Below are 14,489 nucleotides of genomic sequence, written 5' to 3' on the forward strand. Positions count from 1 at the left end.
AATAGTAAGTTTTATTTATGACTGATTAGCAAGTGATTAATTTAGAAAAGGCTTCCCTTCCAAAGAGAGTACCAGGATGCTTTATTTCCTAATTGGATACTGACTTGCACATAAATAAAGGGAGAATCACCGCCGCCGGCTAGGGAGACACTTTGACATGGCAGGTTTGCTCTCGTCTCTGCCCTGATTTACTGTATGACCTTGGTCAAGTCATTTATCTTTTCCCAAACCAGTTTCTCTAATTATAAACTGGAAATAAAAACACTTGCTGCCCGTCACTAAGGATTAATGAGCAAGGTGAACATCTCTCAGCTCACAGAGGGGAAAAGGCTGTAGATAAGCAAGCAAAGAACCCCTTGGTAACACTGTTGCTAAAACACTTGGTAACACTTTTCATTCAACCAGGGAAAGGAAAAAAAAAAATTACAGCAGTACAACCTGGACCTTTCACTTTCCACTCTAAAAACAAAATGCATTCCCCTCTTGCAACCAGTCAGATGTTTTCTGCATGTTCCCCAGAAGCTTCCTGGCTGAACACAAGCACTGAATCAATGCCTCTGGAGTTCTAACCCTCGCTCTCCTGTGAACAGTGGTGACATCTTGGGTGGGAGGAACCAGGATTAGTTTAGCTGCCTCCCTTTCTTCTGCAGGATGTTGTTGTTGTTTAGTCACTAAGTCGTGTCTTGCTTTTTTGTGACCCCGGTGTACTAGGGCCCACTAGGCTCCTCTGTCCATGGGATTTCTCCCGCAAAAATACTGGAGTGGGTTGCCATTTCCTTCTCCAGAGGCTCTTCCCATCTCAGGGATCAAACCACTGTCTCCTGGAAGATTCTTTACCACTGAGCAACCAGGGAAGCCCCATACTGTATGATAATATGATACTTGCCATATATACAGAGAAATGTGTAGGTTCCTGGCATATAGGAAGTTCCAAATAAATATCTGCTATAACTTCTTTTCTCAGCAGCATTATTCAAAGTGCTGGAATATTTGCCTCCTACAAGTCAAAGGTCCTTATGAAACAGTGTCTGGGTACAAGGGTGAATCTGATGAATATAAACACTCTTATTTTAAAAGGGGGCCAGGAACTAGTATAAAACCGTGAAGATACTTCTTTTGCTGAACTAAATCAAGTTTGAGGCAACTTAAACACCTTATGGCACTCCACTCCAGTACTCTTGCCTGGAAAATCCGATGGACGGAGGAACCTGGTAGGCTGCAGTCCATGGGGTCGCCAAGAGTCGGACGCAACTAAGCGACTTCACTTTCACTTTTCACTTTCATGCACTGGAGAAGGAAAATGGGAGAATCCCAGGGACGGGGAAGCCTGCTGGGGTGCCGTCTATGGGGTCGCACAGAGTCGGACAAGACTGAAGCGTCTTAGCAGCAGCAGCAGAACACGTTAAAATTCCGTCACGCTATCGCTAGGGGGCACTGTGAGTCCGCCTTGGCGCGAGAGAGATGAGCCGCGAGGGGCTGAAAGGGGTTGGTGCTTCCAGCGCCGAAGCGCGCAGAAGACGAGCATCGTACAGAGCCGACGACTCCAGCTCGAGCTCCGGAAGGGGTGACCGGGTGACCCAGAGGGGATGGGAAAGGGCTACTTGCAGCCTCACGGCTTTCCGCGCTCGATTTCCCACCTCCCACCAGGTTCCTTCCTGGGAGATCCTTCCTTGCAACTGTTCTTTATCTGCTAGTCCCGAGGCTTGGGAACCCGGGTCATCCTCTTCCCTCCGCCCGCAACTATAGGGAATATTTTGGGTGCAATTAGGTGCGTTAGTTTCCCGCTTCAAAGGGCAAAAGCTATTTGATTCTTTAAGGGGTTAAGTTCTTCTGATTTAGATAAAGCGGACCCTCTCCCCGCCCTAAAGACCAAATATGCTGGTCTGGAAACGACACTGAAATCATCATGGTCCACCTCCAGGGTCGGGGCTAGTGGCTGGCACGCCCCCACGGAGACTCCAGGAGAAATGTCCAGTTCAGGCCCTGAAATGGCTCAGGTGCGAAGCTGAATCGCCCTTCCCCGAAAAGAGAGGAGACAGTGATCCTGCCCACCGAGTACCTAGACCCAAATTTCCCGAGCCCAAGAAGAGGTCAAGCCACTCAAGGAAACTAGGGCGAGGTACTCGGGCTGCTCAACCTGCTCCTCGGGACCCACCCCTGGGGCCTGTTCAGGTATTGAGCACGAAAGAGACAACTCGGTAGATTTCGTTCTTCCCAAGAGAGAAAGTGTGGCGGGCGGAGGTCCGCGCGTCTCCTCCAACGCGAGCTGGGTGGTGGTGTATCGATGTCCACGCGATCCCGGGGCGGGAGGCGTGCACTCCTCAGGCTCCGGGACTGAACACCTCCAAGTGTCGTCCCTGGAGGACAGAGACGCTCAGGGAGGTCGGGCAGGATGCTGGGTGGTGGCGGTGGGACCGGAAGGAAAGCGTAGTGGCCACCAGGGTGAGAGGACCCGGTGGCGGATCGCAAGGGATGCGCCAGCCGAGGGAAAGCACAACCCAACCCAAACTTTCGCGGACCCCGGGGTCTAAGAAGCGCGAGCCAGGCAGAAGCAGCAGCCTCTCCCACCGCCCGGTGCGCCCAGCTGTAGCGAGGAGGGGCCGAGCGCAGCGCCGGCTGGAAACGGGCGGTCCCCGCGTCGCGCCCAGTCGCCGAGCCAAAGCGCCGCTGCTCCCGGCGCTGAGCCGCGGTCCACCTGAGAAGCCGGACCGCCGGGCTCCGGCCCGCGCGCGGGCTCGGACGAAAGGGGGAATCCAACACGGATCGGGAAGACTTGACCTCACAGCCTCGCCCAGCCGGGGGAAGTGCCCTTGGGCGGCCCGCGAGAGCGCAGGCTGGAGTCAGAGAGGCTCGGGAAGAAGTGAGCGCAGAGATTTCCACGGGCTAGAGAAAACGGATTAAAAAGACACGTAAAAAGCCATCCAAGGCGGCCGCTGGAGCCCGGTAGTTTGGAAGACCACCCCCTTTCCCGCTAGGAGGACAACCGTGACTCGCACTCGCGGAGACATAGGCGCTCCTGGGCGGCCGCGGGTCTGCGCGGAGGAGGTGCCTCTCCAACGCCGGGCGCGCATTCAGACGCCCACGGCGGCGGCCAGGGACTGAGATGCGGCGCGCAGCCGGGGGCCCGTCCCGGCTGAGGAAGGGCCGGGGCGGAGCCCGGCACCGCTGACCTCGCGCGGGTCCGAGGGGTGTGCCCGGGCCCCGCCCGCCTCCGCCCCCTCGCGCGCCCGCGGTGCGCCCCTCCCCGCGGCGGCGGCGGCGGCGGCGAATCCAGGGGCTGCGCGGAGCGGCTCGCCCAGCCGCCAGTGCCTGCCAGCTCCGGGTTGCTTGGGGAATTCACTTTGCTGCTTTGCCGCTACTCCCTCCTCAGGCTTCTGATGGCTTTCTGTCTCCGGCCCTGTCCTTCTCTTTAAAAGGAAAACTTTACCGAGATTTCTTGTTCCCCTTTGGAGGAAGAGGATTAAAAGTTCTCAGAACTGGTGCCGCTCGGGCACCGGGACGCTGTTTGCCGGTGGGGTTCCGGTGCCACCATGTGCACCAACATAGTTTACGAGTGGCTGAAAGCGCTGCAGCTCCCGCAGTACGCCGAGTCCTTCGTGGATAACGGCTACGATGACCTGGAGGTGTGCAAGCAGATCGGGGACCCGGACCTGGACGCCATCGGGGTGCTGGCGCCCGCGCACCGTCGCCGCATCCTGGAGGCCGTGCGCCGGCTGCGCGAGCAGGACGCCGCCGCCGCCGGCCTCTATTTCACGCTGGAGCCGCAGCCGCCGCCCGCGCCACCCGGGCCGTCCCCGCTCGCCGTCCCCACCCGCCGCCTGGGGGAGTCGTGCGGCGGCCCGAACCAGGGCCCCCGCGGGGACCCCCGCGGCCAGACGACCGCCCCTCGCGGCAGGGAGCTGGTGAGCTACCCGAAACTGAAGCTGAAGATCATGATCCGGGATAAGCTCGTCCGCGACGGCATCCACCTGAGCAAGCCCCCGTACTCCCGCAAGGTAAGGAGGCGCCGCCCGGAGGCGCGGGGCGCGCGGCGGGAGGGACCCGCCCAGCCTCTCGGCTCTAGCTTGGGGCAGCCCATTCCGGGAGACGACGCAAGACGAGGATGCTTCGGGTGTTTGGGATCCTTTTCTGTGTTCTTTCTGTCTTCGCTTTTTTATTCCCTCTTCCCTGGTGTTAAGACAGGACCTCTCACCCAGATGTTAATCATTCTCCACTAGGACCAAGTCTCCCGCGTAGTCTCGATCAGCAACTGGACGCTCGGTGCTCCCCCAGGGGGGCCTCGGGCAGTTCTTGATAGCCTCCGTGTAGTTTTGGGTCTAGGGGTACCAGAAGAATGGTTAAACCCCATATGGTTCTCGACCTTTCTATTTTCTCGTTCTTTTCCTTGCCTTTTCGAGAAGCTGCCAAGGGAAACTGGCCAGCTCTTTTCATAAAAGAGTGAGAATTGATGCCCTGTTGGTCTCAATTCCATTCGGTCGAATCCCGCACTGCTGCACATTTGGAACGCGAACGACTGACTTGAACAGTGTAGGGGAAAAGTTAACAGAAAGCCAAATCCGTCCACTTGGGATAAGTTCCTTCGACTTAGGTAGAGGGAGGTAGTGGGTGATCAGGACGTTGGAGGTCCTGGGGCCACTGAAGGTGCGCTGCTCCGTTCTGTGCTGGGTCACCAGTTTGGTTGATTATTAATTCAGATGAGATGAAGCAGGTGCAACCGACGTTTCAGTGGGTTCGAATGTGGGAAAGGAGGGCACAACCAAAGAAGTGAGATTTTCCGTCACCAGTGAGGAATTCCCCAGGGAAGGAGCCTGGAAAGAAGCAGGGAAGTTGTGGCAGCCGCTGTGTGAGGAAGGCTGAACTGGGGATTTGGGTGTTTAATGATTAACCGCAGAAAGTCTTATTTCTTTCTAGAGCTCGGCCTCCAGCTGAGACTGTTCAGCTTAGGCTTCTGCAGCCATCCAGGTAGAGGGGTCCTAACTTGAAAGGAGGAAGTAGACAGTACAGGGAATCCTCAAGCCTGCCTGGGCTTATTGTAGGAAAAGGAGCACCTCAAGCGGGAAAGTCAGGACAGGGAGAAGCCCGGGGAAATGATGGTGGGGCTGCTGCTGCTGTCGAGGAGTGAACACCGCCTGCGAACAGGGCCGGCGGATAATCCACACGTTGTGTGCTTGTCTGGGGCGCTTGCATTGCTTTATAGTCTGATGACCATAATATCTGGATTCAAGGAAGTTCCAAAGAAAGCTCTGTAAAAAGCAGACAACAGTATGTAGGGTAGTGGGGAAGAGAAGGTTTAATATTACCCATATGTTGTCTTGTAAGACAGATAGGCAGTTCAGATAATCTTCAAAGAGCACACTTTTGTTTTATAAGAAGTATGTAAAGACAGTAAAGAGGGCAAGTCTGAAGGACAGTTTGCCTCAAATTAAACATGTATTCCAGTTACCCACTCTGTGTTTCTGATGTGTGCCCCAAATAGTACAATGAAGAGGAGAATGCAGTTTTCTCAGGCATATAGAGTTAGAGATCCACACAGTGCATATATAGTGACTTTGACTGTCAGTGTGTTATAAACACTCATTCTTGGAGACAGAGGGTCAGAGGAGTTCAGGCCACTCAGACTCCTGTGATAACAGCCCAGGAAGTGAGGTGGGCTTGGGCTGAGAGAGTGTGAGGCCCTGGGCACATGGTGAGAGCACAGGTCAAGCCCTGGCCAGAAAGGGATGCCAAGAGCAAGTTCGTATCACTTCTTCGGGAGGAGAGCTGGGCGCTGGGCTGGGAGGACAGAGGAGAGTATGAGCTGTAGGCGAGGCTGATGTGTAGAACGTAGCACATTTTGATTCTGATGCTTAAAAAGACAGGCTAGATATCAAACTTAGAAGCTAGAAAGGATAAGTGGAGGAGGATTCTAAGGGCATGAGTATCTGGGCTTCGGCTTTGGACTGTGCATTCCTGCCTAAATCAGAGTATGATATGGTAGTACATTTGAGTAAGAGCAATTTACTGAAGAAAATTTCAGCTTACATTGTAGTACGATTTGCTTTCCATGTAAATAATAATTTTGGTCAACTTCTGTATATCAATCCCATAACAATAATGTTTGATAATAAAAGTATATCCTCTTTCACTTTCTATACATATGTAATTCTCTTTCTCAAATTGAAGAATAAAATGGGGCCAGAATGTTTTTGTACCTCTTCCATTGATACTCCCAACTGGGGGCCAGAAAAATGTGGTCGACAAACTTAATTGTAAAAAAATTCTGTTACTTTATATATTTTTTGCAAGAAAAACATACGCTAAATTATAAATAATTATACTTAGAAACCAAAATATAATTAGTATAGTCCAAACTGAGCATGCACATGTATAGTGCCAGATATGTTGGTCATTCTGAATTTGTTGCTTATGTGTCCATTATCTCTTCCAGTTTTGGATTTTAGTTTATTTAAGATGTTTTCAGATGCAGCTTGTTTCTTTACAGACAGGTTTAGGACTACTCTTTAAAATGTGATCCAATTTTTAATTTCTTCAGATTCCTTGGCTCTGTCATGATCAGAAAATATAATGTTTATTATATGCATTTGGAATTCTGCTTATTAGAGAGGCCTCACCTCTCCTTTATAGTCTCTGCATGGCTGATCCTTGTAATTTTTTTGTACTGTGGTGAGATTATTAGATGGTGTGAAAGCAGATTTTACCAAGGGTGATCAAGGCATGAAGAGTGAGCTCTTACAGAAGAAAGTAAGTTTCAGAATTTCCCCAAGAATTACTTGAAAGGACTGTAGGATTGTGGTATTTGCCTCAGTAACAGTTAATGTTACCAGGAACTCGGCTGCAGTGCTGTGTTCATTACATCTTATCAACAGTTGTCAATTTCCTCATTTAGGTCAGTTAAAGTGTAAGAAAAGTAAGTTTCTCTTTGTTTTCCAAAGGCAGTACAGCTTTGGAAAGAGCGCTGCTTAAAATCTAAAAACATTGAATGACTCCCTCCTTTACCCTGTCCTTAACTTCTCTGACTGTGGTGATTTTCTACCTTCATGAAATGAGGACATGTTTTCACACAGTAAGGATTAGATAAAGCATGTCTGACTCTTTGCGACTGCATGGACTGTAGCCTACCAGGGTCCTCTGTCCATGGGATTCTCCCGGCAAGAATACTGGAATGGGTTGCCGTTCCCTTCTTCAGGGGATCTTCCCAACCCAGGGTTCGAACCCAGGTCTCCCTCATTGCAGGCAGACGCTTTACCATCTGAGCCACCAGGGAAGCCCCTTCTCAATACTTTACCAAGCTTCTCTCTGTGGAGGCTCTGCCAGGCTCCAGGTTCCTGAAATAAGCAGAGTGCACTAGGCCTTGCCCTCACGGAACTTGGGATCTGGTGGGGAAGACAGAATAGAATGACAAACAGTGATAAGAACTGCTGATTGCTTTCATGGGAGGCACATGATCCATGGACCGTGGCCTCCAATCTAGTCTGTGGGGAGGTGGGATCATGACAGGCTTTCTAGAACCAGTCTTTAGTCTGAGAACTGAAGGATGCAGGGGTTAGCTTGAAGGAGAGGAGGGACCTCAAGGGAACAAGTGTTCTAGGCAGAGAGAATGGTGTGCGCAAGGGTCAGAAAGTGAAGGATGGCACCATCCAGCAGGGCAGAGGGGATGTAGAGGGATTCAGTCTGGCTGGAGCACAGAGTGCTTGGAGGAAGTGGGCAGGAGGTGGAGACAGGCGGGGGCTGGCCCTAAATGGACCTGGACTGTATCTCAAGAGGGGAGCTATTGATGGATCCTGACCAGAGATGTAGTAAAGGATTAGGATGAGGTTGCACTGTCAGGAGACAAGTGCTGCAGCCTGGACTGCTTGGCGACAGCGGGAGGCGCCAAGGAGGTAAGTGAGCCAGGATTGGATGACTGTTTGAATGACAAGGGTGAGAGAGGAGGGAGGTTGAGATGACAGGTAGAGAATTCCGGTCTAGGGTTGCGATGCCCTCTCCTGAGTAGGGAACCCAGGAGAAAAGCAAGTTTAGAAACAAAGATGTTGCCTTCGGGTTTAAACACACTGAGTGTACAATGCCAGAGGCATATTTGTACATATTTATCTAGTTAACAGAAATACGGCTATGGAGCAGAGAAAAGATGCTGGGGCAAAAGATACAGATTTGGGAGTTGTCCCCATGTTGAAGCCACAAGTATGGGTGAGCTGTAGAGGGAGAAGAGAGAAGGGACCTGGACAGAACCCTGGGGAACACCAGGATTTGAGAGATGGGCAGAGGATGAAGAACCTTGGAGGGAAGTGAAAGGGTGAGTCATTGGAAGCAGTGTTGCTTCAAGGAGTAGGGATTGGTCAGGAGGTCAGAGTGCGATCAAGCAGGATAAGAGCTAAGTGTATCCATGGGAAGTAGCAGCCATGTCAGCGGGGACCTCTGAAATAGCAGGTTAAAGTGATGGACCGAGAGGAAGTAAAAACGGGGAGCACAAACAACTTTTTTTTTAAAAAGACTTAATTTTTTTAAAAGAGCAGGTTTTTTTTTTTTTAAGATTTTAAAATAAGATTCTTTTATGTGGACCATTTTTAAAGTCTTTATTGAACTGGATGCAATATTGATTCTGTTTTATGCTTTGGTTTTTTTGGCCATGAGGCATGTGGGATCTTAGCTCTCCGATCAGGGGTCAAACTCATATGCCCTGAATTAGAAGGTGAAGTCTTAACCACTGGCCCATCCTGAAAGTCTCTAAAAGCGCAGCAAAACTGAGAGAATGGTACAGAGATTTCCTATATACCCCTGTCCCTACACAAGCATGGTTGCCTCTCTTATCTGTATCCCCCACCAGAAGTGGTACATTTGTTACGATGGATAAACTTACATTAGTACATTGTAAGTACCCAAAGTTCAGATTTTACATTAGGGGTCACTGTTGATGGTATGTATTCTGTGGCTCTGGACAAATGTATACTGAGTGACATATAGCCATCATTATGGTATCAAGCCGAGTGTATCACTGCCCTAAAAATCCTTTGTACTCTGCCCATTCATCCCTCTCTTTCCCAACCCCTGAGGGCAAGTGATTTTTTTTTTTTTTTGCTATCTCTATAGTTTTGCCTTTTCCAGAACATCACATTGTTAAGAGTTCTGTAGCCATTTCAGATTGGTTTCTTTCACTTATTAGCGATAGGCATTTATGATTCCTCTGGGTCTTTTCATGGCTTGATAGCTCATTTCTTTTTAGTGCTGAGTCATATTCCATTGTCCGGATGTACTGCAGACAACTTTTTAATGAAGTCAGACTGGGAAGATAGAACTGAAGCTACATCTGGAGGAAGAAGCGGGGATTTGGGTCAAGCGAGGAGTTTTGTGGATTTGTGTTTTTTTCAAGGATGAGAGAAGCTACAGCATGTCTAGGTGTTGGTGGGAGAACGTCAGGGAGAGGGAGCCTGTGAAGATAACGGGAGAAGGGAGATGACCCAAGAGATCAAGGAAGTGGAGGGCATTGTGTCCAGAGAACTGGAAGCAAAGGGAGAGGAGATACTTTCTCCGTGGCAGAGGGGTAGAGAGGAAGGATGGATGAGCAGACTGGGAACTTTGCTGGGGTGACATTGAAGAGTCTTCCTTTCTCTCTCTGCCCACTTGATACCCGTGAGGGGATAGATGGAGAGATTAGAGAGTTTTGGCAAATGTTGTGTTAATAGATAAATGTTAGGTGTTTTGAATCTGGTGTTTATGCTACTGCTTCTGCTTAGTCGCTTCAGTTGTGTCCAGCTCTTTGTGACCCCATGGACTATAGCTTGCCAGGCTCCTCTGAAAACTGGAGTGGGTTGCCATGCCCTCCTCTAGGGGATCTTCCTGACCCAGGGATCGAACCTGGGTCTCCTGCGTTGCAGGCAGATTCTTTACTACTGAGGCACTAGGGAAGCAACTTTGCCTAAATAGAAATGTTATAGAACAGTGCTAAAAGGATCTATATAAGTAAACATGAATAGAAACCACGCTCACTGTTCATATGCTTGTCCTGCAGGTTATAAGCTATGTACGATGTTGTGTTGTGTAAGTTTGGCCATGCTTGTGCATAGGGGTCATGGTAGTTGTGAATGGTTCAGTTCAGTTGCTCAGTCATGTCTGACTTTTTGCGACCCCATGGACTGCAGCATGCCAGGCTTCCCTTTCAGTCAACAACTCCCAGAGCTTGCTCAAACTCATGTCCATCAAATCGGTGATGCCATCCAACCACCTCATCCTCTGTCGTCGCCTTCTCCTCCTGCTTTCAATCTTTCCCAGCATCAGAGTCTTTTCCAATGAGTCAGTTCATCACATTAATGTGCCAAAGTATTGGAGTTTCAGCTTCAGCATCAGTCCTTCCAGTGAATATCCAGGGTGATTTCCTTTAGGATGAACTGGTTGAATCTCTAAGAGTCTCTCAAGAGTCTTCTCCAATAACCCAGTTCAAAAGCATCAGTTCTTTGGCGCTCAGCTTTCTTTATAGTCCTACTCTCACATCCATCCATGACTACTCGAAAAGCCATACCTTTGACTAGATGGACTTTTGTCGACAAAGTAATGTCTCTGCTTTTTAATATGCTGCCTAGGTTGGTCATAGCTTTTCTTTCAAGGAGGAAGCATCTTTTAATTTCATAGCTGCAGTCACCATCTGCAGTGATTTTGAAGATAGTCTCTCACTGTTTCCATTGTCTCCCCATCTACTTGCCATGAAGATGTGGATGGTAGAAAACAGGAAAGTATCCTGTTTTCTAGCAGACTTGGGAAAGTGGAAGGGGGCTCTCGGTTAGACCGTAGATGGACCAGGTATATAGATTTCACTGGAAAATACCTCCTAAACACACGCTACCAACTAGAGCTGTTTCTGTTAGTATAACCTTACTTAATGATACTATAGGAGTGTTAAACTTCATTCACGCCTCAGACTTTCATGGTAATAGGGTTATTCATAGGTGTTTGGGAGAGATAGCTTGGGATGAAGGTGTTTGGAGGTAGCATGAGGGCTCCTGTATCTGGCACCAGGGTGAAGGATATAGAAGAAATATTTAGAAAGAGAGAGGTTGGCACAGATAGACTTGTGTCCTTTGGAGTTGTGCCTTGGGTCCTGGCAGAAGCTGAAATGACAATAAATATCCCTTCTCCCAAGAATTTCTGCCTTTATGAAGTTATTTTGGACAGACTGGAGGTTGGCAAATTTCAGTTTTTTCAAATCAAGTCAATATCATCAAGTATCCTCAATCTGGGCAAGAGAAGATCTTTCTAGGCTTTTTTGTTTGGTTGGTTTTATTCCCTGAAAAGAATACTGTGGATAAAAGAGAGAGAAAGGAGACAAGAGCTGTGTGCTGGCAGGGCTGCCCGTTTCATCATGCTCCTCATAATTTAGTTTCTGTGGAGTTTCAGCATCCGTGGACCCTCGGCCATCCATGCATCCATCAATCCATCCACCCGCCCTACTAATGAACATTAAGCAAATGCCGTGTGCCAAGCCCTTAGCTTTATAGTAGAGAACTAGACAGACATCTTCCTGTTTACTCTTTAATGGACCTTGATGTTGAGGGTCCAGCCCATTGCCTGACATGGAATGGATGCACCATGTAAAAGTTGAATATTACTTCCAAAAGTTAGCGAGGATTGGAGAATTTTATGCTTGTGTTTATTTCAGATGTTAAAAAAAAAAAGATCAACTGTGGTTGAGACTCCAGTGAGATGATGAAGTTTAAAATCAAAATGTTTTTTTTCTTCATTAAGTAGTATCAAAGAAGAACAGGACTTAAAGTGCTATTCTTGCAGGTCATTTGAAAAGAAGATACTGGCATGGCAGCAGGGCCAGAACCAGGGTAAGGCAGGTGGGGTGCCAAGGTGCAAAATTGAAGAAAGGGATCACCCTCGGGATTGTGGCAGCCTGGGCAGTCTGCCATTAACAAAATCAGTCCCTTACCAGGAAATAGTGGATATTTGTGGGCATTGCAGGGAGCCTTTAAGTCGAACACTGGGCAGTCAGATACTCAGATACACAGAACCTGCCTTCAACAGCAGGGTGCTGAGAGTCTAGTTAGAGAGCTGAGCTCCCAAACTAAGAGGACATGGTTTCTATGGTGATGGCAGCCCACTGAGGTCATCCAGGGGAGAGAGGCTTATGGGTTCCTGTTACTCCTCTGTTGACATGATAGTCTAGTGGTTAAGAGCACAGGCTCAGAACCAGACTACAGAGTTCATGTCCCAGCTCTGCCCCGTGCAAGGTCATCTTTGGCTCCTCTCTCTGCTGTGTGCTTAGTCACCCAGTTGTATCTGACTCTTTGTGACTCCATGGACTGACCTGCCAGGCTCCTCTGTCCGTGGGATTCTCAAGCAAGAATACTGGAGTAGGTTTCCATGCCCTCCCCTGGGGGATCTTCCCAATGCAGGAATCCAACCTGAGTCTCTTACGTCTCCTGTATTAGCAAGTAGGTTCCTTAGTGTCTGAGCCACCAGGGAAGCCCAAGAATACTGGAGTGGGTAGCCTATCCCTTCTCCAGAGGATCTTCCTGACCCAGGAATCGAACCAGTGTCTCCTGCATTGAAGGCAGATTCTTTACCAGCTGAGCTAACTGGGAAGCCCCTCTCTAAAAAGTAGTAATACTCATGCTCTTAAGGTGATTGGTCCTGTACAGTGGCACTAGTGGCAAAGAATCTGCCTGTCAGTGCAGGAACTTCAAGAGTTGTGGATTCAAACCCTGGGTCAGGAAGATCCACTGGAGGAAGAAATGACAACCCACTCCAGTATTCTTGCTGGGATAATTGCATGGACAGAGGAGCCTGGTGGGCTGTAGTCCTTAAAGTGATTAGATGAGCTAATACCCTTGAACTCATTAGAACAAAATTTCTATCCATTTCTTGGGACTGTGATCATAAACTCCCACAAACTAGATGTGTGAAACAACAGGAATTTATTCTCTGCTGGTTCTGGAGGCTAGATGTTCAAAACTAAGGTTTGGTAGAGTCTTGTTCCAAGATCCTAAAGGTGTGCACTGATTTACCTACAGGTTTCCCCAAAGCACCTCCAAACAGTGCATCTCTCCCTGCCACTGAGAGGACAGGCACTGCCGACCTGCTGGAGCATATGCCCAGATGTCCAGGCTGTCTGCATGGCAGCCTGGACTTGGTGCCCAGCCTTCCCTTGCTCTGAAAGTGCAGGTGTCAGTCGCTCAGTTGAATTTGACTCTTTACGACCTCGTGGACTGTAGCCCACCAGGCTCCTCTGTCCATGGAATTTCCCAGGCAAGAATACTGGAGGGAGTCGCCATTCCTTTCTCCAGGGGATTTTCCTGACCAAGGATCGAACCCGGGTCTTCTGCATTGCAGGCAGATTCTTTACTGTTTGAGCTACCAGGGAATCCCTTGGTCTGGGTCCCACTCAGACTAATGGATTTGGGGGGTCTTTTGGTAAAAGGGCTGGAGCAGCACATCCAGAAGGGGAATAGGTTTTCTCCAGAATTCAAAGGGGCACTGTGCCCCTTCTTTGATTGTCAGAGAGGCCAGATGGAACAGCTCATCTTTAGTTTAGATAGGATGTCTCAGTATAACCCATACCTCTGGACTGCTGAGAGTTGCATTTAGATAGAAAGCCCCTGAATTTTTGTTAGATTTCCCACTTTCTGACATGCAGAAGTCTTACCGATACATCTAGAGTAGTTGCTACATCTTGCCTACTAGGTCCAAGCAGCGTGATTTCATGAGTATAGTGGTCCAGTGTGTCATTTTTTGGAAAGGAAAGGCATTTGGAAGAACATTGCCCATGGTGAGGGCAGGTACATCCAGGACCATGATAGTTATCACTTTTCAAGGTCGTAGTCTGTGTAGAGCTGGAAACAGCATCGAATCCTTGGCTTATAGCTAAGGCTTATTAATGCTACTGCCGGCACATGAGCTATAGGTTTATAACAGTTATTTTCTAAGGTTTATGAAAAATGCTATTTCAGATCAAACTGCTGATTTGGGCTTGAGGAGGTTTGGGTGGAGTAGGAAAAGAATCCTTGTTTTCAGTCAATATGAAAAGTATTAAAGACAAGGAATTGTGGATCATGCCAGAAGGCATTAAGTATACAATCTGTCTTGCATAGAGACTAAGTGATATCTAATAGTTTAAACAGATTTCATTACCGCTTCTAATTGAAATAAATGGTCTGATGAGCTCTTAAAACCTTCCTATTATGTTTCCATAAAGTTATAAATACTAACAAAATAAGATCTACTGCATTTGAAACATGCTCAAAAGACAAGAAAAACAATTTGTGTGTATTCTTCACCAAAATCCTAATGAACAGATATTCCGATTTTAAGGTATTTTTCCTAGAGCATAACCTTATAATGAGACTGGAGATGAACCTGTTGACTTGACACCTGTATTTTTTTTAGCACTCTACCTCTACTTGACAAGATTGTTTTAAGTACAAGTCAGAGAATAATACACAGTGTTTATTTTCTTGATTTTTTTTTTTTTGTTTAACAGTTAACAATGAAAATAA

General features: G+C 48.3%; 1 protein-coding gene across 2 annotated transcripts in view; it reads left to right on the forward strand.

Moving 5' to 3' along the window:
* The first annotated feature begins 3,324 nt into the window (after positions 1 to 3,324).
* SAMD5 (sterile alpha motif domain containing 5) overlaps positions 3,325 to 14,489 on the forward strand; it is an 85,241-nt gene continuing 74,076 nt past the window's right edge. For both annotated transcript variants that reach the window (XM_055433364.2, XM_055433363.2), the window contains exon 1: positions 3,325 to 3,995. In XM_055433364.2, the coding sequence (XP_055289339.1) occupies positions 3,531 to 3,995 (465 nt within the window). In that variant the 5' untranslated portion in view covers positions 3,325 to 3,530. The remainder of the gene's footprint in view (positions 3,996 to 14,489) is intronic.

Source organism: Moschus berezovskii, chromosome 10, assembly GCF_049115385.1.
Source record: "Moschus berezovskii isolate FMDL1 chromosome 10, NW_MosBer_1.0, whole genome shotgun sequence".
NCBI lineage: Eukaryota > Metazoa > Chordata > Mammalia > Artiodactyla > Moschidae > Moschus > Moschus berezovskii.